This window comes from Centropristis striata, chromosome 5 (assembly GCF_030273125.1).
Source record: "Centropristis striata isolate RG_2023a ecotype Rhode Island chromosome 5, C.striata_1.0, whole genome shotgun sequence".
Classification (NCBI taxonomy): domain Eukaryota; kingdom Metazoa; phylum Chordata; class Actinopteri; order Perciformes; family Serranidae; genus Centropristis; species Centropristis striata.
The window spans coordinates 6,811,557-6,838,284 of NC_081521.1; the positions used below are offsets into that span (position 1 = coordinate 6,811,557).

The window sequence follows — 26,728 nt, forward strand, 5'->3', positions numbered from 1 at the left end:
ACTATACAAATAAACTTGCCTTGCCTTACCAAACTGTATCAGCAGCTACTCCCCCCTTGTGCTGAGCAGCCAGGCTGGAGTTGGGGTGGGATATGCAAATCCAGGCTGTGTGTCTGCCTGCCCCTTCAGAGGCAGCAGAGCAGCACGCTGCTTCTTGCACACACACCCTCACTCATGCAGAGTGCAGAGGACTTGGAGGCTCAAGCCTAGTCAGCAGGTCTCACACACGCTTGCATATATGGAACTGAAACTTTCCTAGAGAGACACACTCACACACTCTTCCCTCCTCCTTTCCTCTGTCCTGCTCTCCTTTCTCTTCACCCCTCCTCTAGCACACCTTTGTGTTGTTTTCCTTGCCCCTCTTCCTCTCCCCTCCCTCTTCAGCCTCACTACTTTTCCCTCTGCTCTGTCCGATGTGCTCAGACTGCGGCTAGTGCGCGAGCTGAAGGCGTGCAGGGCGAGATGCTGCCGATGCTCCAGCTGTTTGGGCTCCATGTCTCCTTCAGGGCCCACTGAAGAGGACAAGACTGCAGCACGTGAGCCGGGAAACTTCAACACAACACTCTGAGGAACTTTTTCCCACCAACCAACCAGCTGCAGCTTCAAGACTCTGGAATTATTTCAGCTTTTAAGGACTTAGAGGAAAAAGAAAAAGAGAAACAATGAGGACCAAGTTGTGTCATTTTCTTGCACAGCTCTTTCTGTTAGGGGTGTTGCTATCTGTGGTGGACAGCAAAGGAACTTTCTATGGAGGCCATGCACACCCTTTCTATGGAAACAGATACAACCTGTTCAAGGCTGGACTCAACCCTCATCATTCACCAAACAAGCCCATGACACGTCACAAGTAAGTGCTCACTTTTGAACTTGTCACAGGCGCTAATGCATGTATTGTTTCCCTTCCCACACTGCAGGGTATTGAATTCAAAAAGCATTCCAAGCATTTAGAGTGCTCGCGAGCAGGACCCACCTCATACTGTATTTCCCCCGAGAAACACAAGTCACCAGCGATCTGCAGAAATATGGTTTTAGTTAGGGCATCGGCATGGTAACAGATCCCTGAATTGCCTCTCTGTTTCTCCCTTACTCACCATCAGCCCTTTTCTGTGGTTCACACCTAAAACCATCTGTGGCCGGGGATAAACATTATAGAGCAACAATGTCATGCTGCGCTATGAAAACAAAGTTGTCATTATGGTCTTTATGTTGCAGCGAGAGGGGTGCTGAGTTGATGACAAGAGTATTGATCCTTTACAGCAGCTGCGTGTTTGTGTGTGTGTGTGGTAGGGAGGGGGGGTTAAATTAGAGGCGAGACTTGCCGTACAGCTGGGCACTCGCTGACAGAAGGGAGTGGTACAACTAATCTCCAATCAATACTTAACCCTCTGCAGTCCACCCATTTATTGAAAATACATGTTTTATTTACAGTAATAACTTTATTTATATATGATATGTAGACAAGCTGAGAAAGCCAGTTGAAAGTGCATCATAGGGATTTCACAGTGTGCCATTTATGTTTCTAGACCATTTTTAACCCGTGTCTTTTGTTTGTATTTTGGGTTCCTGGCAGCTTTATATTTTGTTTATTGAAATCAAATGAAAAATCTGACTGATAGCCAAGTTTGTGTGCAGAAAAAGGAGCCATGCATGTGATGCAAGGACAGAAATGAATGCATAGGAAGTTGACAAATTTGAACCAAAATCTCCTGGACTTCAGAGGTTTAAGCAGTAAAACAGTGGTCTCAGTTGATAAAAAAACAAGCTCAACAGAAATTTCAATTCAAACTCTTCCTGTATGATCAAGAAGAGGTGAAACATTATTATTAACCAGTAATCTGTGACGTATGTAAAAGCACTGGACTGATTGTCAGAAGGGAATCCCAAGCTACGCATGCTTTTTTAAACACTTTTTTCAGAGGATATATTTTGCTCCGATAGAGATGGCCTTATGTTTGGTCTGCAGGGCTCTTTCGATTTGTCCTCCCTTTCCCATCTCTTTTGCTTGGCTTCCCCTTAGAGCGGTTATGTCTTTGGACAGCTCCCCAGCTACCTGCTGCTTTACTCAAACTGCCACAGAGCGCTGCTGATCGCCCAGCCCCGCTCATTCTGCCATTTACACTCACCTCCAGGGAACTGGCTCTGCAGCATCCCTCACCCTCAATGCAGCACCTTTCACTTTCTCACCTAACAATCTCTCTCTCTGTCCATACAGTCATTTACAGTCAGCCTGTCATCATTTGTCTGCTCTCTTCTTCGAAGGTGAAACTAATTGCTCTGTCAAAGGTTTAAACACCTACACTCACATGTGACATTCTGCATTGTTTAACACGTGTAGCATTTACACTTTCATTTTGGTACATTTTGGAGCGATTAGCTTATCAAAAGCCAGCTTAACATCAACCCTGGTGACTGCATCCAACCCTGGAAATGGGACTATTTCTGCACTTTCTTAAGTGCCATTCTGGTTTTAGCATCTGTTATATTTATTTAATGTATGCATGCACCTTATTTCTCCTCATAATATGAGGGGTCTCAAACTCAAATTACATGGGGGGCACTGGAAGCAGTATCAAAATGACCCAAAAAAGACACAAAATTACTAAAAAAAAGTCTCAAAATGACCAAGAAAAGACACAAAATGACCCAAAAAGATACAAAATTACAAAAAAAGGCACAAAATGACCGAAAAAACACTAAATGACTTCAAAAAGAAACAAAATGACAAAAAAAGACATAGAATTACCAAAAAAGACACACATTTGTTTTAAAAAAACACAAAATGACCAAAAGAGACACAAAAGGCACAAAATTACCAACAAAAAGTAATTAAAGGGACCTTACACACACAACACGGTAAAGTGCCATTCATATAAAACTCACATTAAACTTTCATATCAAGGTGAGGGCCACAAAATATCACCATGAGAGCCGCAATTGGCCCGCGGACCATGAGTTTGAGACCTACGCTTTAAGCTGTGTTGTCCATGGCTCCTGCATGCTGATGGCATATGACTCTGGCACCCATTTACCTTTTGGCAGCAGCACCAAAGAGGCTTATTTATATTCAGCCATGCCAATTTATGTCAAATCCATTTCTCAGCCTGAATCCTCGGATTGATGGATTCACCAGACATTATAGATTTCTCTATTTAAAACTAATGGATCGGTAATGACAGATGGTCAGTAAATGTGTGTTCCTGGTAGCTGGTAGCTGGTAATTTCCGCCCACATGAGTCGGCGCCCAACTATAGTGTTTATACAAGAGTTGCTGACCACCTTGGACACAGTGGGCCCCGGGGACGTGTCAGTGTCAGACCACCACTACAGAAATATGAGCTCAGTTGTTGTCGGCCTGGACTGGTCAATGGAAATAGAGACTTAAAAATAACACACGTGCCATGACGTATGGGTGTGTGTGTGTGTGTGTTTAAGTGTGTCCTTATATGCATGTTTGTTTATGTGTATTCTTGTGAAGGATTTCACTCATGTGCTTTTACAGCTTGTAAACATCAAGTCTTGTTTCTTACCGGCCACACAGTCACATGGACAAAACACGCCTTGTTTTTTTTTTTGTGAGGTATTTAAAATTCCCAGCTGTCGGTGCGTCACGGCCATTTTTTTTTTTTCATGTAGAATTATTATCTGTGTTTTGGCAGCAAAGTGAGTCATTTGATTTCACAGCCATTCCTTTCACTCAGTGCAACCACTTGCTTCAGTGAGAAAATCTAAAGCCATATAGTCACTGTGACATCTTGGACAGTTGCAGTACTGTACCTGTCACCTGTCACTTTATTGCATAGACGCTTATACGAGCCATGACTAAAACTGTGCATGAGTGGCTTCAGTTTCTGAAGTCTGTTTCCGTCCACGGCTTTGGCAAAGTGTCAAATATTCATTTAAAGCTTGAGATTTTACATTTCTTAATGCTGACATTTTCTACGTGACATGTTCATCCCCTATAGAGCAGGGGTCTCAAACTTGCGGTCCGCGGGCCAATTGCGGCCCTTGTGACGATATTTTGTGGCCCCCACCTTGATATGAAAGTTTAATGTGAGTTTTATATGAAATGGCACTTTACCGTGTTGTGTGTGGAAGGTCCCTTTAATTACTTTTTTTGGTAATTTTGTGGGTTTTTTAAAATTATTTTTTATTAATTAATTAATTATTTTTTTATTAATTATTTTTATAATTTTGTATCATTTTTGGTAATTATGTGTCTTTTTGGGTAATTTTTTGTCTTTTTAAAATAATTTTGTGTCTTTTTCAGTAATTTTGTGTCTTTTTTGGTCATTTTGTGTCTTTTTAAAATAATTTTGTGTCTTTTTCAGTAATTTCTATGTCTTTTTTTTGTCATTTTGTGTCTTTTTTTAAATAATTTTGTGTCTTTTTTAGTGATTTTGTGTCTTTTTAAAATAATTTTGTGTCTTTTTTTATTAATTCTGTGTCTTTCTTGGTCATTTTGTGTATTATTTGGTCACTTTGTGTCTTTTTTTAAATTTTGTGTCTTTTTTTGGTCATTTTGATACTGCCTCCAGCGACCCCCAGGTAATTTGAGTTTGAGACCCCTGCCCTAGAGGAAATTATTCAAATAAAAAAAATGAGAAAATAGGATTTATTCTGCGTCACATACTTAAATAACTGTATATAAATCACAAAAGCAATAAAATGTGTCGAGTAGCACACAAGCATCTCTCACCATGCTGCACTGCAACATACCACTAGGCCACAAAATGCACAACAGGTGAAACATAATCCATGAGCGATATAGCCATCTCTGATGGGAAATGAGTGTTGTATAAATCAATTAGGATCAGCAGATGCCACATGCCTCCACTGATCAGATTAGAGACATATCCCAGGGCTTTTCCATGATGTATGGGACAGAGATCAAGGGGGGAAAGGTCAGCGAGTTGGTAGAGGTGAGAGGTTACGGCTTTCTGTTGTAAGTTTGTGTTGAGTGTCCAGTGGAGGACAAGAATGGAGCCAGTCTCCTGCTAAGGGTCACAGAGGCTGGGCAGTAAACTCCCAAGCTCCTCACCAACACAGATTCATCTGACTTACTGCTTTTACTGACCTTTCTGCTCAAATGTTTAGGATTTGTATTTAAACAGTTTGTCCGTTTTCTTGCCTAGATTTCTGCGTGTTTCTATATTACATGTCTATCAAAATCATTCATATCTTTGTTCACAATACAAAACTTGTCTTGTAATCAGGTGTCTTTTTTTATATACTTTTGTGTCCTTTTTGAAATCATTTTGTGTCTTTTTTTAATAATTCTGTGTCCTTTTTTAACAATTTTGTGTCTTTGTTTATAATTTTGTGTCTTTGTTTGGTAATTTTGTGCCTTTTTTGGTAATTTTGAGTCTTTTTTATAATTTTGTGTCTTTTTTAATAATTTTGTGTCTTTTTTGGTCATTTTGTGTCACCAACAACAAGGGGGTCGCACACTACGTTGGCATGTATGTGATGAAATATATTCACTAGAGGGCAGCTCAGCTCACAATTAAAGGTTTCCAACAACAACAAATATAGTGGTGGAGGAAGTCATAATAATGTGCCTCTTAAAGTAAAAGCAGAGACATCATTGTAGACGCCGGTGGTCTGTGAGGCCCTTTAAATACAGCGCAACATGTGGACGGAGAATTCTTTCACTAATATCGTCTCAAAGTGCCGCCATTTGAAACTTTCTTTGTCGCTTCCTATGGTCGTAACTCGTTCTCACTATTCGCCATACTACCCCCACAATTTCCCCGTCCTATGTCCTATGTTTTAGGTCTTATGTTCCCTGTCTTTCCCAAAAAGGGTCCTATGTTCCCCTGTAGCAATACATACCCATACAATCTATCAATCTTTACGATAGACTCTCAGCATGGCCAGCAGGCCCAAAACTTAAATTTGCACAGCAGCTACTTTCTGGTTATTTTGCAGTTCATTTTTTGTTTTTTTAAATAGGGTTAGGTTAGCGTTAAAACACAGCACTCTTAGACAGTGCTACGGAGGGCACGAGCACAGGAGGATAATATAGATAAAATCTATTTTAGAGGTTCCTTCACAAGAGGGATTTTCTTTAATAAAAGCTATTAAAAAGATGTCTCTTATCTATAAAATAGTTAAAACTAGGGTTAGGGTAAGGTTAAGGGTTAGGGTTGGGGTTAGGGTTAGGCCTATTTGCCATGGAATTTGGCAGTAAAAGTGGAAAAAGTATAAGACCGGGGAACATAGGACCCTGTTTGGGAAAAGCGGGAAAAGGGGTCCTATGTTCCCCAGTCTCATACAAAGAAGGGAACATAGACACGCTCCCCAATTTCTGATGTTACTTTTTCAATCAGGCTGGCTGTTTCCTCCTGCTTAGAGTCTTAAGCTAATCACCTGCTAGATGTAACTCCATATATAGATAACATAAAGACACAAATGTTCCCTTCAAATAAGCAAATAAGTGTATTTCCTAAAACGTTGAACCATTAAACCTTTCATCCATGTGTGCATGCCCCTGAGAAACTTACGCCTGGATTCCACTGGATGCGTAACGGCTGCAGATCCGTCGTCGGAGCCGTTACGCACCCATTATAATCAATGTGTGAGATTCCACCGACTGCAGATCCGCTGCGTAATGAGTCCGACAACGCAGGGCCATCCGACAGCCCTCGCAACACTTGCGCAGAGCTTCTATTTTTGTCGGACGACGGAGCACTACGCATAAATTCAGCACAGAGCAGATCGTTCGGGACAGGAAGTCTTGCACAGACACAAAATAAAACACCGGTATATTTTCAAAATAAAATACCTCGGGTTCGCTAACGAGGTCGGCCGGCTCGTTACTCGCACTCGTTAAGACGGAGTCGCTGGATTTGTCTCCAGTCATTAACGAGGAGATGTTGATTATCTTCCAGTTATATAAATTGATTAGGCGTGAATTCGCGAGATCTCGTGCGTCCTCGGGACTCTGTTGTCCGCAACAGCTCCGACACAGATGGATCCGGTGGGTGTTGACGGACTGCGTAGATACGCAGCCGTTGCGGACAGACCCCTGTCGGAGTCGTTACGCATCCAGTGGAATCCAGGCGTTAGAGTGCCTCACTTTATGCAACCAAACAGGTAAATTGGAGCGTGAGATGGAAGTTGAGATCGAAGCAGCATAATACAAGCATTGTACCAGACTGGCGGAAGTAGTGACCACTTAGAAATAGGTTAAGGAGCTCAGACAGGGCTTGAAGTAGAGCCACAGCGCCTCAGCCTCTGTTGTCAAGCCCTGACATTGAACCTGCAGAGGTCTTACGGGAAATGGTGTTTGTTGTTGTTACAAATGTCAATGGGATTTTAAATGAGGTTTTCTTACACCTGGAACAGAACCCAGAAGTTCTGTTTTCCCTTTGTCTCTCTATAAATATTATATAGGGCCTATCGGTGTTGCTTTGGCTTACTTAACAGCCAACTTCTGCACAACACATTGCTATTGATTTCAGTCCCAATCCTATTTAGCAGGCTACAATGAGCCCAACAAATCTAACAATTCCGTTTGAAAAGCCTTTTATTTCAAGCACACAGAGAGCTATTCTTATTCAAGAAGATTATGTGCTTTGGAAAATGCCTTAGGATAAGTTATTGGTATGTTTTTTCACTACTAGCGCTTGAGCCTCTTACTTAACTCCAAGAGAAAAAGAGAACAAAACATCATAAAGAATAAAGGACTGTCCAATAAAGAAAATTATGTAGTTATCTCATTTTAACAACTCAAATGATGAATGAATAGGAACTAACAACCCCAAATTATAAACATATCTATGTGGGTTTTACTGCTGCGATGAGGATTAGAGGCTGATAGCCAAAATTTAAGCACATGTAAAAGTAATGGTCTGCCTTGAAGCTATTATAACCAGAGCTGGCATTGGAGCTGACTCTGTCTGCATTATGAATGTGAGAGGGATCCCCTTGGTTTTAGAGCTGGGAGTATCACTTCTTTCCTTTAACCCTAATCAGTAGCCACAAGAGCAACGTCAATCAACCCTGCACCATGGGGCCTTCAGGACCTGCCAGTTGGCTACGGAATAGGTTTCATTAAAAGCATATATGGAAAGAGATGGGCCCTGGAGGAGAGTTGTTAGCCCATAGACACGGTTGTTAAAGGTCCTATTAAAGATTGCATGGTTTTCTATTTGGCCTGTTCCAGTCATAAATCTGTCGGAGGCAACAGTGGTGGCCTGGGTTCAAACGGTCAGGAACCCTGCAGGTGAGAGAGAGGTTCATAATGAGTGAGGTTAGACATTTAGAGCCACAGCGTCAAAGCAAGAGGAAAAAGTGGCGGGTTAGAGGGCCTGGTGATGTCAGGGTCATGATGAGGCAACACAACTTCATTAAAAACTAAAAGAGAAAGAAAACAGATAATATTAGAAACAGAGGTAAGAGCAGGGCTGGTTTGATTAGATGAGTAAACAAAGAATACCTGCAGTTTGCAGATTTTTTTAGAAGAAAAAAAAAGGAAAGTTATGAGAAAAAAGAGGGATTGAAAGGTGAGTTGTTTTGGGCCCAGCGGAGGGTGGAGGTCTAGGAGCAATAATATTTGCCAAAACGCTCCACATGAGAATCTGAGATGGGAATTCTGCTTTCCCCCTGGGAGGCTGTGAAGCGTTTTAGGAACTGTAATGCTATACTGGAAATATTTACAGTGGGACCAGACTAGCAGTCAAAAAATGACACGCTCCAGTGACAGAAAAAAGACAATATTTTGGCATTAAAAAGGGGAAGTGTTTTAGGAGAGAGAGAGGAAAGTGAGACAAGAGAAATAGTAACTGTGGCTTTCCCAACATGGCCAAAGGAGGAATATTAATTGGGGAGGCTAAGGCAAGGTGAAGGTGGGAGGTGCACATCAGAGTTTAATACACTGATGAATTTGAATCAGTAGTGAGTCAGTTGGGGTTGGGTGGTTCGGTTTGGGTGGGATCAACATTTTTCTTAGATTTTGGGTGTTTTCTTGCTGTTTACAGCAGAATTCAACTTGTAAGTGTCTTTTAACTCAAATGACCTAGAAATATGTGAAATGTCATCAGAAATATTACAGCACTTGTAGAGCATATGCAGGAAGCCAATTGAATTTTGGTTAAAGGAAGCCTTTTGTGGATCTGTACTATTAAAGAGCCAAATAAGCAATAAGTAGCTTTTAGCTCAGACCTGGGGTTATTAGTGTGGGCATTCCTCAAGGCCTAATTTTGTTTTAAAATTGCATAAACGATGACTGCAATATAATCACATTAATTACATTAGATGAGGTTGGTTCAGCTGCAGTTAGAGATTTGAGCCATTGTGGCCACGTGGCTCTAGGGATCGCGATGTTGGTTGTTTTATTATTTTAGGGTATTTTTTGTCACTCGGTCCACCACCTCAAAAACTCTGTGATCCGCTGCATTTTATCAGGGGCCATCATCTGCTCATAGCCTGGGTATACCCACCATAGCCCGGGTATACCCAGGCTATGGTGTCCATGGCCAATTCTTAGCCCTGCTTTTGGTATCCAATCACAGAACGGAGAGGGACGGCAAGACGATGACGCGTACTATTCGACAGACGGAAGCTTGTAGTTTGCTTACAGATTCAACATGGCTGCAGCAGACGCCAAGCTCTCTTTGGATCTAGCTGTAGACAGTGTTCTAGATAGTTTAGAGCCAAAATTTATTAAATGAAGAACGTTTGGCTTTACACTCCTTTATCACCACCAAAAAGGATGTTTTAGCGTTGCTCCCAGCAGGATTTGGCAAAAGCCTAATCTACCAACTAGCCCCGTTAGTGGCTAAGCTTTAGCGAGACCCCAGTCGTTGTGGTCGTCTCACCATTGATCGCCTTGATGGAGGACCAGATAAAGGAGGCAGCCCAACTCGGTATTTCCACAGCACAGCTGTCGGACAGTTAATTGATACGATTGGCTAAGAGCTACGTACAGACGCTTATTTTAGACATTCGAAGCACCCAATAAACAGCTCTGGACAATCATAAACCATGCCTCCTCTACAGAAAAATGAAAAGGTGGTCTCCAGACTATATCTCATTTGTGATGTAGTCTGGCGTTAGCTAGGTTACTCTACTTATGCCCTCTCCAACAGAAGCTCCAGAATCTTGACATCATAATGTCTCCAGCTGGGCATTTAAAAAAACCTTGTTCTGGTTTCCGTTGGGTCTCAAGGTAGCTGCATCATAGAAACATCATCAACACAACCACTGGCCCGCTGTGAATTCTCCAGACTGACCTGCTCTATTCACACATGGGCTCAATTGGATATTAAATGGACTTTTTACTGGTGAGCTCGCAAAGTCTGTTTCATGTCCGATCCAACTGATTCGGACATTTGCGTTCTCACATGCAGCTCCTCCAATGTTTAAATAGGTTCAGGGTTGCAGTGAATGTGTGAAATGGGCTTTAGTCTTGTGAAGTCAAGCCAATTTTATTTATGTAGCCCAATATCACAAATCATAAATTTCCTCAGGGACCTTTACAATCTGTTCTTTTCGAACCCTTTTAAAGGTGGAAAGGAATGGAATTTGCTCTTTGTTTTAAACAGCCTTTCATAGGTGGTTGGGATCTGGTGACATTTTATTTACATCGTTATCATAATAATAAAACCCTTCAGTGAGCTCTGGTGGAAGCATTGACATTTATAGCATTTTCCTTGAATATGAGCGGTATATCAGCGTTAATGTTGTGTGATTGTTCATGTTACTTTTATTGTGGACTTTCCAAATATCTGGAGAATTATTTTTTTTTAACAATTTATTCATTGAAAATTGTAAACAAAGTACCACATTTCAGAATCAGTACAATCAACATTAGGTATTAAAGGTATAAGGTTATATCATTCTCACACATAATGTTACATTACACTTAAACTTTCAGGCTATTCACCCAAACATTGAGTGAATTCCAGAATAAAGGCTCTATTTTAGTTCTGGCCATGAACGTCACCTATAGGAACAGCTCTTTTATGTAGAAAGGTTACAAATCCTCCCCAACATTTATCAAAGACTGATGGTTTTTTCCTAAGATTAAACATGATCTTTTCTAATGGCAGGCATGATAAAAGCGAAATTATGTCTTTGGAAATAATGTTCTTGAAACTTTCATGCCACCAGGGCCACATTGAGTTTAATTGAAAATTTGGAGACACAACAAAGGCTTATTGAGAGCTGTAGCTTTAGCTGCAGTTAATATTATTCCCGTCGGTAGGACTACTTGGCTCATACATTGTAAGCATGTTAGGATTTATTGCACATGTTAGCGACTTCCCATACCTCTGACCTTTTCACTATTCTTTTTCTGGGTCACTCAGGTCCTCTGACCAGATGCTTTTGTCTGTCCCAGGTGCAAAGTCAAATTTAAAGGTTCATCGTGCCTTCGCTCTTGCTGCCCCAAAGCAAAGGAATTCTTCACCTGTCCTTGACATCTTTAAATCTTGCTTGAAAGCTCTTTTTTTCCTATTACCAGTTAATCAGATCAACCGCAAAAATATCACCAGGGAATTGCAGTTGTCTGTTATGTTTTTATCATCTGCTGCAGTTATGTTGTACGCTGTTCAATGCTAGTTTTAAATGCGACTCATAAATAAAGTTGATGAGACCAAAGTGACTTTTACTGCGTGGCACTTACTGGATTTTCCTGTGTGGCCGCTCTCATCTGTCACCAACAAGTGCTAAAACAAACATCAGAAAGTATTTATACTCTCTAAAACCAATCTCCTTGTGCCACATTGGCTGAGGGATGAAGTGTGAAAATAGCTCAGAGAAGGTCACTCCCCTCTGGTCTCCTTACTCTCTATATTCCTCTGATGTCAGATCATGCTGGATCAGGACTTCTCATCCGTCAAACATAAGCAGACAAAACAAAGTTCTCACCTGCAAAAAAAGAAAAGTTGGGTGAACTCAAAATTTCAAGGCAACAAACTTCAATAAAATTGGACAAAAAGTTGGACAATTAAACTAAAGTTTTGTTTTTGAGTTTGATCAACTCAACTGTAAATTGTATTTATATTTTTACATGCATAATGTAATAACTTTTAATCCTTACTTCTGCAAACTTCTGCAATGTGCTGAATTGGCACGATTGTAACGTTGCTATGAAAAGTCGGCTAATGTTGCGACCACAATTTTGACTTAGCTTTGATACGCTAATGGCTACTCTTGTAGCTGTAACAAGCAGCGCAGCTAGCATCAGTTAGCCGCTAGCGTCAGTTAGCCGCTAGCATCAGTTAGCTGCCAGCATCAGTTAGCCGCTAGCTTTCGCTATAGACCGAAACCCTGTTTGTGTTTAAATGTTGAAAATGTGTAGGTTGCCTTCTTCAACAAACGACGTACAACACTGCACACCACAGCTCAGAATAAAATTCCCGTATCATTTTAATTCATTAATTCAAGCTCAGGCAGCACAGCCACAATAAGACTTCAAATGCATTGCCAACTCGGAAAGTTGTCTTTCCCGCATTTCACAACAAAGAAATAAGAGTTAGCAGAACTATTGTCCCTTGTTGTGAACCCCAACGTAAAGATAAGTAACAACAACTCACCAACTTGTTTTTGAGCATACAATTGGCTTGCTTTGTTGTGCTAACTTACATTATTGCCCTAAATGTCAAAAATTTATATTTCCAAGTTAAATCACTGTTTTAGGCCAAAGAATACAAGTTGTCTTTTTTGCAGACGGCACTTTTCTTCTCACATATGACCACTTGCACATCATGGGTTTGTATTTCTGGTATAAAAAAAAGCTCGTGTAATCCTCATCCTGCAGAGCTGTGTGGTCTCTGTGGATGTAAGATAAAAGGGCAGAGAGCTCCATTGCATGTGCATAATGTGTTTGAGGGTGTCGGGGTCTGTGCAGCTCAAACAGACGATCACTGCCTCTCAAGTTGAAACTCAACATCGCTCCTATAAAGATCTGCTTTTACACAGCGGAGAAGGTGACCTGCGGTTGCCCTGGCCGACACTGCGGCACAGAGGGACGGGATTTATCTCATCGCTCCACTTTGATTCTCACAAAAGCCAGAACCTCTCTGTCTGTAAGACACTGAGGATAAAATATCACTCACAGACCCAAATGACATTGACAGATCTGTGAAAACAGGCAGAAAGCGGACAAGGGAGAGAGAGAGAGAGAGAGAGAGAGAGAGAGAGGCAGAAACCAGAAGAAAGATTTTTTTTTCATCCAATGTACATCTGGATTCCTGCACTCCTTATGCATTGCGAATGATTCTGAGGGTCATTGGCTCCCTCCAGATGTGCACCTGACAAACAAATCGGTGAACATGGTCACTTTTCACAGCTATGAGAAATGTGAGAAGGGGTCACACACTTACTGTACTGTACACACAGACAGAGCCGGCCCCAGCCTCCATGGGGCCCTAAGCAAAATTCAATTTTGGGGCATTACATAAATAATACCAATGCAATAATAATCCAGGGTGTCACATATATGTCTTTTAATCTCAAATGTAGCACATTCAACTACAAGAGTGACCTGGGGTTGATTTACACAACAATCCAAATGGTAAATCATTGTATTTACTGTAAAAGTGTCATCTGGTTTATTATTTTTGACTTCAAAAAACACGCAAACATGCCTTTATCTTGGCATTTTTCTCCTCTTCCTCTTTCTTTCCTCTGCTACGAAGGATATGTCCTTTTTTGCAACATTGTTTTGCCTCCAACTACCTGCGCTTTGGATGAGCAGTGTGCACGGGAGCTTTGACATTAAATAGAGGCAGTAAGAATCACTAGGCCTACAATCTGTTGACATAAAATTGTATTTTTGTACAATAATATATCTTTGATCATATAGAAAGCATCACTCATACATGCAAAATATTAAACAAAAATATATATATAAAAAAAATTTAAATTGCTCTTTGGGTCCCCCTAGTGGCCACGGGGCCCTAAGCAGTTGCTTAGTTCGCTTATGCCTTGAAAAAACAAAAACAAAGCTTTTTGTTGCTTTCAATAAATCTACATTAAAATATAATATAATATAATTCTTAACCCATTCTCTATTGTGCTGCTATTCTCTAGATGACAGTATCATTATTTTTTCTCTGGGAATCTGTTATTGTTACCACCTGAATGCAATCTTGTACAAATATATTTTTCCCATGTTAAAAAAGTGAAGAAAAATGAAATTTGTCTTTGCGCCAAATTCTCTGTGTATTCTGAGCAGCAGATGAGAGCAGAGGGAGTCATCAGTGTTAACACACCTCAGGGATCGTAAAGAAAAGAGCCTGCAGGTGGAGTGGTGATGGGGGAAAAATGCATGAAAGCAAATTGTTAGCAGCATTGTAACAGCCGCATCAGCAGACTGAGCAGGGAAACGATAGTTTTGAGGTTCCATGGGTGGAAAAATGTCTCAGAAATGATGATGCAGTACGATTTCTGTTGTCAGATTGAACTTAAACCTCTGAAGTCCAGGAGATTTTGGTTCAAATTTGTCAACTTCCTATGCATTCGAACTGTCTCTGTTCAGCATCTTTCAGTCTGTCCTTACATCACATGCATAGCTCCTTTTTCTCCACACAAACTTAACAAAGTATAAAGCTGCCAGGAACCCAAAATACAAACAAAAGACACAGGTGTCTATGGAAATGTACCTCTTTTTTTTCTTTTCTTTTTTACCATTCATACACACAAAAACTGCAGAAAAAATAACAAATATAATAATAAATAATAAATCTTCAAAACAGTCTATTTGCATATGAATTAAAAATAGTAATAGTTTTCATTGTAGAAAGAAAATTCACATTTTAAAAATGGTCTAGATACATAAATGGCACACTGTGAAAGCTCCTATGATTGCACTTTCAACGGCTTTCTCAGCTTGCCTACAAATCATATAGAAATAAAGTTATTACTGTAAATAAAAAATGTGTATTTTCAATAAATTGATGGACTCCAGAGGGTTAAAGTCTTAATTCCATTTACCTAAACACCATCCAATACATAAAAACAATGATTTCAGCCAGTTTAAAATCGCCTGCAGCCTCTAGTGAACTGTCTGTGTGAGTTAAAAGTGCTTGAAGAGCTCCCATCACACCACATCAGTTCAGGTCATAACTGCCACTTCCTTAACAACGCATGACCTGGCAGCAGGTTGTCAGGCTGGTATGAAAGGAGCTCTGTCATTCTGACTCCTGCCCTTTTCCTTCCACCGCTATTAACATATGTCAACACGGGGAGAAGAGCGGTGACACACACACACACAGACGCACACAAACGCTGTCAACACAGTCAGCGATTTGTAGAGAGCAGCAGCAGTGCAGCGGTTTCTCACAGATTGTGACAGGCTGCCTGTTAGCCCTCTGAACCTGTTAACTTGGCATGTAGAGCCTCCCGTGTCCCTCCCTGTTCCTCCGAACACTTCTATTTGTCCCGAAACAGCTGTGGAGCAACGTTAAGAGCTGCATGTGTTGCTAAATGCTCCCCCCTGAATGTAAGAAATGCTTCACATGTGAGTCTAAAGAGCGCAGATCATCATTTCCTGTGTTGCACGGGGGCCAGGGGAACATTTAGCAGTTGCTATAGCTGCACTGGCAATGAAGGGGAGAGAAGGTCCAGCTCCAGCATGATGCAACAACTGTTCAAAGTAGTTATAGTGAAGTTATTATGTGTTGGATTCTGGATATATCTGACAACTCCCAGGCCCAACAGTCTTAGTGATAGCTCTTGTGTTTCGTCTTCATAAATTATTTTTTTTAAATCTATGTTGATGTCAATTAGGGCTGTGGTTTGAATTGATAGGGGGTTTCCTGAATCACCTGATTTAACCCTTTGGAGTTTGGGGGTCTTTTGTTGGTTTTGGACTCCTTTTCATTCTGCCTGTATAAACCACTTAAAAATCAATTTACCATGATGTGTTGGTATCAGTGTTTTCAGCACAACCTCACCTATATGACCTGATTATTATTATTTTTTTTAATTTTGTACTTGATCAGCATTTTGAACACAAAAAACACACATAAACACACCAAATACACACAAAAAGCCCCAAAACACACACAAAATTACAAAAAACAGACATAAAAATTAACTCAAAACACACATAAACACACCAAAAACACACAAAAAAACACAAACACCCCCGAAAAACACAAAACACACACAAAATTACAAAAAACACACATAAAACCTCACTCAAAACACACATAAACACACCAAAAACATAAAAATAATTACAAAAAAACACCAAAAAATTACAAAACACACACAAAAACACATAAAAACACAAAAAATACATAAAAACATATCAATTACAAAAAATGTAAGATAAAAACACAAAGAAATGACAAAAAAAAGACACACAAAAAAACTGTAAACACAAAAGATTGCATTAAAAATGCTGAATGCACACTGCCAAATTAGAAAAATCTCTGCAAAAAAAGTAAAATCATGTAACTACATGACTCGAGGTGTTTTTTTTACCTTTGCTGAAAAAGAGTTGATGCATTAATTTGGACATGGAAACTTCTGGAAAAGCCAAAACTTTAGAGTTCAGCTGACAGCAGGGCTCCATGCTGCTTCGTTTTTACATTGTGACGTCATGAAGAAGTCTTGCTCCAGCGCTTTCGTGGACTCCAGAGGGTTAATTGGCAGCAAAAGAGGATTCATTTAAGAAAAGCTCATTAAACTCTAAGGGATCTATAAGTGATTTCCAAATAAAAACTAGAATATGTATTTTTTTTCCCAGGTAACAACAAGAAAGAAAGCAAAAGCAGCAATAAAGGCAGTGTTAAACTCCAGTCAACGTACTTCTGTGCAGTTTAAGAATGCACAAAGAGCACAGACAGAATAATCAAACAAGTAAACAGTACAGTAAAGCTCACACAGACTGAACTCAAGCTTCATATTTGAACGTCAGGAAGAAATAATCAGCCAGCTGGAGGTGAAGATGCATCAGTGCTTTAATATAAAATATCAGTTAAAATTATTATTTGTTATTTCAACTACCACCTGTATCTTTTTTGCAGTGTTGACATATCAGTGCCGTAACTCTACTGTCACTCTACTGTCTCTACAGAAACCACTGTGCCTACGTGGTCCAGAAGAACATCACATGCACCATGCAGGATGGAGTGGCCACCTACGTGAAGGCTGAGTACACCACCAAGTGCATCTGGGGTCAGAAGTGTCCTGTTGTCATGTGAGTTTTTCAAACAAAACGATAAAATGCAATAAATGAAACAGCTTCAGCTTCAGTTTCACCCCAAACCATTGACTGTTGAGTTTGAGCCCTCAGGATTTTGGTTGCAAAGTTAAAAATGCAGTTATTACTTCAGGAGAAACTGCAGGATGGAGAACTTGTACTAGAATTTATTTTACATCAATGCTGCCCTCTAGTGGTAGTGTGATGTGCTGCTCATAAGATGAGTGCAGGGCTTGTGCTGCATGCACTGCAAAAAAGGTGTGTCTAAAAACAAGATAAAAACACTAAATCTGAGGGAAATGATCTTGCTGCATGGACAGATAATTTCACTTGACAAGATTTCTTAAATTAAGATTATTAATCTAGAAATAAGCATGTTGAACGCTTAAAATAAGAAATTAACTCTTAAAACAAGATCAATTATCGAACATTTCTAAATCTAACGTTGTTTTTTATCTTGTTAAGAAACAAGTAATTTGCAGTGCACTCTACTCAGGCCAGTTCATTGCTGCTTGTAGCTTTAATTTATCTTGTTTTAAGAGTTAATTTCTTATTTTAAGCGTTCAACATGCTTATTTCTAGATTTAACAATCTTAATTCAAGAAATCCTGTCAAGTGAAATTATTATTATTATTGTCCATGCAGCAAGATAATTTTCCTCAGATTTAGTGTTTTTATCTTGTTTTTAGACAAACCTTTTTTGCAGTGTGCTGCATGCTGCATGCCTGTGGTTCTTCTACATTGACACCACTGTGGGCAAAATAGTGTGTTTCAATTTTCAATTAAAAGTTTGATAAATTAATGCAGATGAGCTCACCTTTATGAAGCACCCCTAAAAAATGTACAAAAGTCTCATTTATGCATTGTGAAACACAGAAATCTCACTGAGGAGCGATATTTTCACTATAAAGATTTAAGAATGTGTATCTGAATGTGTATGTACACCCATGCAGACATGCTTAGAAAGCTACTATATGTGATTTTGTGATTCTTTTTAATAAGCATAACCTACCTTGGGGAAATGAGGAGTGAATTTTCCTCTTTTAAAAAACCACATTAGATGAATGACGGAGGGTGAGAGAGAATGATTCGGCTTAGACAAGATAACACTGAAGTTGGGTGCTGCAATCCTCTGATGCCACATCATTTACTTTACACTTTGTCTTAATCTCCTAATCTCCCTCTAATCCGTGTTTAATCCCATAGAGAACAATTTCATCCCTTTATCTCTGCTCTGCACCTCCCATCTCCTGTCCTGCCTCTGTGTTCTTAATTACTAAAAACAAATGCTGCACTTCTGATAGAAAGTCTGCTATGACAGTTGTAACATACTCTTCACCTTTAACCCATAAGATCCAATGATGACACAGGTGTAACAAACATTTTTAAATCTTCTAGAATCTCCCATATTCAGCTTTATGTGACTGGAAACAGAAAGCTAAAAAAGTAGCAAATTTCAAAAAGCTTATTTTTTGTTACTAGGCTAAGTTTAAACCCATTTAACAATATTAATCTGTTAATAGGGTGTCCTTCATTGCATTTAACCCTGTTAGGGTTTGTTATTCAAAAAGTTGTTCAAAAAGGTGTTGAGTTTATTTATATAAAAATAAGAAATATAATAATACAATAATAATAAAATAATACATTTAGGAGTAGCATTTAAAAAAAACCCATGAGAAATGTGTTCTATGTTGTCCACTTGGTCTGTGGTGTATCCCCCATAATTTTTTTTCAAGGATCAAAATCACATTTTATGTTGGACTAAAGGACTTAAAAAAACACAAAATGACCAAAGAAAGACACAAAAAGACACAAAATAACTAAAAAAAAAAGACACAAAATGAGAAGACAAAATGACCCAAAAAAAAAACAGAAGAAGACACAAAATTACCAAAAAAAGGCACAAAATTACCAAAAAAGACACAAAATAACTAAAAAAAAGACACAAAATGAGAAGACAAAATGACAAAAAAAAAAAAATAGAAGAAGACACAAAATTACCCAAAAAAGGCACAAAATTACCAAAAAAGGCACAAAATTACAAAAAAAGACACAAAAAGACAAAAAAATACTTACAAAGACACAAAATTACCAAAATTGTTACGCTAGTTAGATCACATTTATGTTGGTTTTTCTTTGTTTCTTTTTGGTTCAAAATGTTTTAATCCAGTAAGCCAGAATACAAAATCAATTATTATTAGTTGAGGTTGTGCTGAAAAAAAATACTAACATGGCCCATAAATGGGTCTGGGTCCTTATGGGTTAAAAGTAAACCTGCTTTCCATCGTGCCTCCTTCAGGTACAGGACCCTCTACAAGCCAAAATACAAGGTGGGTTTTAAGACCGTGACTGAGCTGGAGTGGAGGTGTTGTCCCGGCTACTCTGGAGAAAACTGCTATGATGGACCCACGTCGCTGCCTGATGCCATGCCGCCTTTCAAGGGTGGGGGTCTGCCGCATCGACCGGGGATGAAGGGCTTCCCCCATGGCCCTAGACCCCCGGTGGACCACAGACCTGGTGGAGGCCAACTGGAACCTGGCAGACCTGTCCCCGGGGTGCCGGACCACAGACCGATCCCCACAGGACAGCTGCCTGCTGGGAATGGAAGACCAAACTATGGTGAGATCCAAGATCAAGCAATTTATTGTAAAAGCCCGGGTACATATTAGTGGTCGACCGATACTGTTTTTTTAACCGTTTATCGGGCAAAGAACTATATTTGGTAACTTCAGGTAATATTTCGAGAAAAAAGTTGCAAATTTACTAGATTAAAGTGGCAAACCTACAACAAAAAAAGTCGCAGATTTAAGAGATTTAAAGTGGCAAATCTGCACGTAAAAAGTTGCAGATTTACAAGAAAAAAGTGGGGGAAAAAGCAACTTTTTTCTCGTAGATTTGCCACTTTAATCTTGTAAACTTTTTTCTCAAAATATTATTTTCGTATGTTTTTTTACACATTCTGGCAGTATGTAATATCCTCCAATATTCTCTAGGGTTGAAATTTGGAATTTGCAAGTATTTCAATGAGTGCCCTATTAAGGGTTAAGGCTGATGCCGATACTGATTATTTTGACATCAGTCTTAACCGATCTCCGATATGTGCTGCCAATTTTTTTGGGACGATTCTTGAAGCCGATATTGCCTTTTCTCCCTCCATTTACATGATAAAAATGACACAATGATAACAAATGTTACACAGGTCAAAAGAAACACTTATTAACAAAACAAACAGTTGGAGCTATCGAACTGTCCAGCTAACAGTTGGATAGCAAACAATGTGTATGTTGTTATGAACCGGCTATTCCATGGATATTTTTTCCTATTGGTTTGTTCCAAGTCACGTGACTTTCAAGGTCCCGGCGGTCAGAACAAAAAACATGGCGGACAGTTCTCTAATTTTTAGTGAAAAAATCTATATTTTGACTTTGTTTCTGCATAAAAATGGATTTTGATCACATTTCTAGCGAGAAATATATGTTTTATTTTCTAAATATTCACTCAGTGAATGTACATAATCACTTTGTATGTTGGAATAGCCACGGGATATGACTGTCATTAACTTGCATTGTAGCTAAATCTGTGTCAGTTTCCCGGAAATCTGAGTGATTCCGTGGCTATTCCACGGATTATGAGTTAAGCAAATCCGTGGCTATTTCACGGATTCCTGTGAGACCATGTTGGTTGTTCTAGGCCTCCAGGTGGTAGCGCCACAGATGAGTCCATATAATTGATGTGTTTTTCTTTTTTCCGGTCAGCGAACGCACGCATGTGTCGGCCGATGCCGATACAAGTGAAAAACGTAAACGTCTACCTCTAGTACATATTTCCTCTTTCTCTAAAAGTCATTCTCCATTCTTCTTCCTGATTGATCTTTGGAAATATAGGAAACAAATTTGGGATTTCAGGAGTGACTGGTGAACGCCTGGACCGTATGGAGGAGGACATGCAGCGGCTCACTCAGGGTCTGGACACCCTCAACGGGATGGTGGCCGGTCTGGAGGAGCGGCTGCGCACGTCTCTGCGGGAAGACACCAACAAAATCTTAGTGTCCCTGCTACCAAACCCTCCACGTGTGCCTGATTCTACAGTAGGATTCGGGGTGATCCCAGACGGGGCTCCTGATGGGCTGGAAGGAAGAGAAAGCTTCACTGGTTTTGGAGACTTAGCAGGGAGAGTGACAGAAGTGAAGGATGACCTGCGAGCCAAAACTCACATCTTAGAGGAGATTCAGGTACGGCACTGCTTTGCTTGTACAAAGGCTTCAGTTCTCTTTATCCTATATTAACCCCCTGGAGTCTCCAAAAGCACCAAAGCAAGACTTCTTCATCACATCCAGACTAGAAAACAAAGCAGCGTGGAGCCCTACTGTAAATTTACCTCTAAAGTTCTGGCTGTAAACTCCATGAGGCCAGTTTCAGTTTGATGATGATATACCAAGTAAAACTGGAGACAAGCTCAAATATATTTAGTATAAAATGATAGAACTGGATGGAACCCTCTTATATGTTATATTTGAAACCTTTGTTCACGTTTGCAATATTTAAAACTCTTTATTGAGCATGATAGTGTTTTGAAAGTTAAAAAAAGATTCAAAATCATATTTTGTGTTGGACTAAAGGACTAAAAAAGACACAGAATGACCAAAGAAAGACACAAAATGACAGAAAAAAAGACACAAAATGAGAAGACAAAATGACCAAAAAACCCCTAGAAGAAGACACAAAATGACCAAAAAAAAGACACAAAATTACAAAAAAAAGGCACAAAATTACCAAAAAAAGACACAGAATGACTAACAAAATGACCAAAATTGTTGGCTTAACACACAAATAAAATAGAGTCCCACTAGAATAAAAACCAGAGTTGGATGACAGGATCACACACAATCACAAGATCACATTTATGTTGGTTTTTCTTTGTTCCGTTTGATTCAAAATGTTGATCCAGTAAGTCGGAATAAAAAATGAATTATTATTATTAGTTCATATAGGTGAGGTTGTGCTGGAAAAAAAAATACCAACATGGCATTTAAACACTTTTTAATTGGTGTATACAGGCAGGATGAAAAGGATTCAAAATTGGACAAAATAGCCGAAGACTCCATAGAGTGAAATAGCACCTTTTTTCTTTCTTACCTTAGGGGATGGTCCTGGGCCATGACGGCCAGCTGAAGAAGCTGTTGGAAGGAGCTCGAGGCCGGCCCATCCCCGGCCCCGGCTCCACTCTTCACCTGGACGAGATCCTGGACGCCAAGCTGGCCAGCGTTCGTGCTGAGATCTTGGACGGCTTCGAGCGGCGTCTGAGCGGTCTGGAGAGCCACTGTGACGAGAGGATCGGGGCGGTGCAGAACCAGTGCCACAGGGAGCACATGGACGGCCAGGAGCAGATGAGGCAGTCTCTGGATGGGAGAGAGACCGGGATCAGGGAGGAGCTGGGCACGTTGCAGGCTCAGATCCAGGGCCTTACTCTCACTGAGAGCTGCTGTGGACAGGTATGGCAACAGATATGATATCATATGGGATCAGAACACGTTAAAGTTATTTGGAAGTGAATGTCAGATTTTAAACTTAAACGCTAATTAACCCATAAGAACCCAGACCTATTTATCCTGAAAGGAAAATTATGGGGGATATACCACAGACCAAATGGAGCACATAGAACACATTTATGATGTTTTTAAAAAAAAATGTCTTCCCCTAAATGTCAAGGATCTGTGATGTGACATAAACGTTACATTGGGCGTTTATGGAATTTATGTTTATGATATTTCTTATTTTAAAATAAATAAACTAGACACCTTTTCTGCTTACAGAAACACAAATTTGCCTTTTTCTTTGCATCTCCACAACATTTATCAAAATTGTGACAGGATAGGATTATTTTTTGTTTATATTTGGTCAAATGCACTTTAAATTGAACAGCAGAGCATACTTTAATTTAAAGTAATTTAAACAGTGAAAATAATTGAGTGGCCTATTTCCATTTTTGTTATTGTGACAAATACGTCACCCCAGGTTTTTCGATTTTTAGATTAAAAGCCCGATGTGACGTATATATCGTAACAGCGATATTTTTGTAACTTGTTTTATATTCATTTGTTCAGGAAATATGGTCAAAACAGGTTAAATGCAATACAGGACATTAACGGATTAGAATTGTTAAATGGGTTTAAACTTAGCCTAGTAACAAAAAATAAGCTTTTTGAAATTAGCTACTTTTTCCACATTTCTGTTTCCAGTCACAGCCACATTTTGGAGAAGTCACTTCTTGTCACAGTCACACAGTCTCGCTAAGAGACTTAGTAAGTTAAGGTGAAGCATAAAGATGAATATGGGAGATTATAGAACATTTAAAGTGTTTGTTACACGCGTGTCACCATGGGTTCTTATGGGTTAAACGCTAATTAAAGCTTAAAAATCAGGGCACAGCTGATCCATCAGTGTGAAATATTTGTGTTAAGAACTGATAAATAAAATGCCCCTAATATTAAAGAGTCCTAGTAATAGTTATGGGAATCAGCATTCAGTGCCGGTCCTAAAATGAATTTACCTGTGTAGTTTCCATATATAGAGAAAACTCTTAACATAAAACATAAAAACACCAAAATTTTGACAATAACTTTAAATGAAAAGTCAGACATTTTGGGCAGCTCGCTTATATGTTTGCTTTGCTTTTGTATTTTTTATTAGATAACTAACATGTTATTGATTATTGCAGGTGAACAGCCTGTCCCACCGTGTGCTGCTGCTGGAGGAGTCAGTCAAAGGTTTGACAGAATCTCAACGACAGCTTCAGACGGCCCTCTCTGACCAGAGCATCCACGTGGAGACGCTGATCGAGACCCGCCTGGTGGACATAGAAGGCCGCCTGAACGCCACAGAGGGTGGACCTGATGGAGTAGCGGGGCTCCCTGGTGGTCTGGACGGCTTCAAGACCCTGCTGGAGGACAAGCTGAAGACCCTGGAGGAGAGAGTGTTTGTGGCCGTGGAGGAGCTGAGTAACGCCACGGCTCCGGCCCTCCTGGAGGGTCAGGTGGTCCCGGCGCTGGAGACGGAGATCGAGTCGGTGCGGAGGAGAGTGGAGGGAGACCTGGACGGCATTCAGAAACAGCTAATAGACCTGGAGCTCCTCTGCACCTCCTCTTGCGCGCCCTCCACCCCACCAGCAGGGGGTGTCAGCATCACTGAAGTCGAGGAGGAGTGTGAAGGGGTGGAGAAGAAGATGACAGACCGCTTGGACACCCATTCTAACCAGCTGGACCGCCTGAACACCACCCTGCAGAACCTGCTCTTCCATATCGCCCAGGAGGACACGGAGGGGACCGTCCACGGGGAGATCACACTGCTGAAAGTCAACATCAACTCAGTAAACCGCACTCTGAAGGGCCTAAAGGACTCTCTCAGAGTCATTGCAAGTGAAGTGGGCCACGCTAACGCCACGTGGGAGCAGAGAGAGAACCAGTTAGTCAACCAGGTGCAAGGAATCACCAAGCTAGTAGGGCACCAGTCCTCCCTCCTGGGGGCCGGGGAGAGGCGTCTGGCCCAGCTGAAGGGGGAACTAGTGGCCTTAAAGAGACGCCTCGCTGGGGAGCTTCAGGGCTGCCGCAGCACGGCTATAGAAGTACAAAAGGAGGTGAAGAACGTTGATAGTAGAGTGAGCAACGTGGAGGGCCAGTGCAGCAGCCTGGGGGAGCTGGCGGAGCACCTGGAGAGGATCAGGGCCGAGCTGGAGAGACACTCGGACTCGTATCTGGCCGAGGTGAACGGCACCCTGGCCGTGCATTCAGAGCAGCTAGCTGAGCTGAAAGGGGAAGTCAAAGACTGCAACAAGGAAGCAGCCAACCAAAACTGAGACCAGTAGCATCTGAGCTACAGATTTTTTTTTTTTTTTTTTTTTCAAAAAGAGACTTATGTGTGCTTCTCATTAGGCTCAAGTGACTTCCTCTGCTTCTCTCCTCTCTCTTTCAAATCCCATCTGCACATGCAAATTAACTGAACCGGCGAAAGTCATTTCCCATAGGCCCCTCCCACCGCAGTGCCTCCAGATGTCCCGGGTATTTAGTCTAGTGAAGTGAGGAGGGAGAGCAAGACACAGAATACAAAGACACACCTATGGTTGTATAGCTGGGCAATATTTTCCCTTGAGATTTTATTCTATAGGGCATTTGTTTTTCTCTCTGATCATGATTGTTTTGTTTTCACATTTTACCTTTTTTTAACTTATATGAAGTGACTGCATTGTTATGATGTTAAACTGTTTGTATTAGAGAAATTATTAAAGTGGATGATATGGGACTAATACGCTGCTACGGGTTTCTACTGACAAGCACACTTGGCATCCTCTGTGTGTCTGGTCTTTTTTTTTAAAAATACAAACAAATACTGTACGTCGACTTGGTGCTATTTACATTTTTGTAAACTTCTGTTTTACACGTTTAAAAATGATGTGTATTTCTGCTTTGACTTTGTGTTTCCTGCTGCATTGCATCAAGTTGCATGGAAGTTCCAAAACTCACCATAAGGGGACAGTGACAACACATTAGATGGCATGGTAGATTTAGGGAAATACAACTAAAAACACTCCAGGGTGGCAGTGTTTGAAAAAAAAAAAAAGTGTTTGATGGTTAGCAGTTCCTCATTTCTTTGCAATATAAACTTTACACTCTCCGCCCAGCTATTGAATGTCAAAACGAATGCTATGAAGAAGCAGAAAGTAACCAAGCCCCATAAACGCTTAAAATGATCTATGAAGAGTAGAGAAGGGATAACAGTGTAACCTTAATTCTGCAACACAAATTTTATCTACAGTAATCTGCCACTGCAAACATTCTTATCACACTTTATCTTTATGCTTTATTTTGATAAAGATAGTGCCTCGGTAGTAGAAAGAAACAAATTTGACCCCATAGATATGCAAAGAGTCACAAGTGGCTCTCTTAGTTCCTATCTAAGATACAGAAGCATCACCATGTTTGCTTTAAAAATAAAGCATGTGATTAAGTATGATCTAATGGCTCACAGAACTGAATGTGACAACATGATTGTTATTTTTAGAGCCAAGCTATCAAATTCCTACAGAGAGCAATTTAAATGTCCTTTTCAGGATATAGGTTGTATATCGTCACCCTGTTAAAATAATCACCCACATTATTTTTTCAAGTTTTGCAGGAAACACAAAAAACTTCTCCAAAAGTGTAACATATGACATTTATTAATCATTTCACTCAAAAAGGATGTAACAAAGGATGGCTATTGGCATAGTAATAACACTGTGTGTAAATTATGTAACTTAAGAGAAATAAATGACTTTTTGCAATTTTTTGAACATGCCTTTGTGACTTAAGCAAGATATGGTAACACTTTATTTTGAAGGTGTCTACATAAGAGTGACACAAGCCTGTCAGAAACATGACATGACAAGTATCATGAGCATCAATGTTACTTCAAAGTGTCATTAATGTTCATGACACATCCCATGTCATGTTTGTGACACGCTCATGTCACTCTTATGTAGACACCTTCAAAATAAAGTGTTACCATATCTTGCTTAAGTCACAAAGGCATGTTC

At 40.2% G+C, this 26,728-nt stretch overlaps 1 protein-coding gene across 1 annotated transcript; it reads left to right on the forward strand.

Moving 5' to 3' along the window:
- The first annotated feature begins 335 nt into the window (after window positions 1-335).
- On the forward strand, window positions 336-25,012 carry LOC131971107 (EMILIN-3). The gene is made up of 6 exons (XM_059332407.1): window positions 336-847; window positions 17,036-17,158; window positions 19,461-19,780; window positions 21,046-21,392; window positions 22,302-22,652; window positions 23,879-25,012. Exons 1-6 carry the CDS (start codon window positions 663-665, stop codon window positions 25,010-25,012), a joined length of 2,460 nt encoding a protein of 819 aa, XP_059188390.1. The 5' UTR covers window positions 336-662.
- Window positions 25,013-26,728: the final 1,716 nt, after the last annotated feature.

Coding starts and splice junctions, on each gene's coding strand:
- LOC131971107 (XM_059332407.1), top strand. CDS start 663: ATGAGGACCAAGTTGTGTCATTTTCTTGCACAGCTCTTTCTGTTAGGG. Junction 17,159..19,460: donor CAGAAGTGTCCTGTTGTCAT/GTGAGTTTTTCA, acceptor TGCCTCCTTCAG/GTACAGGACCCTCTACAAGC. Junction 19,781..21,045: donor GAATGGAAGACCAAACTATG/GTGAGATCCAAG, acceptor TTGGAAATATAG/GAAACAAATTTGGGATTTCA.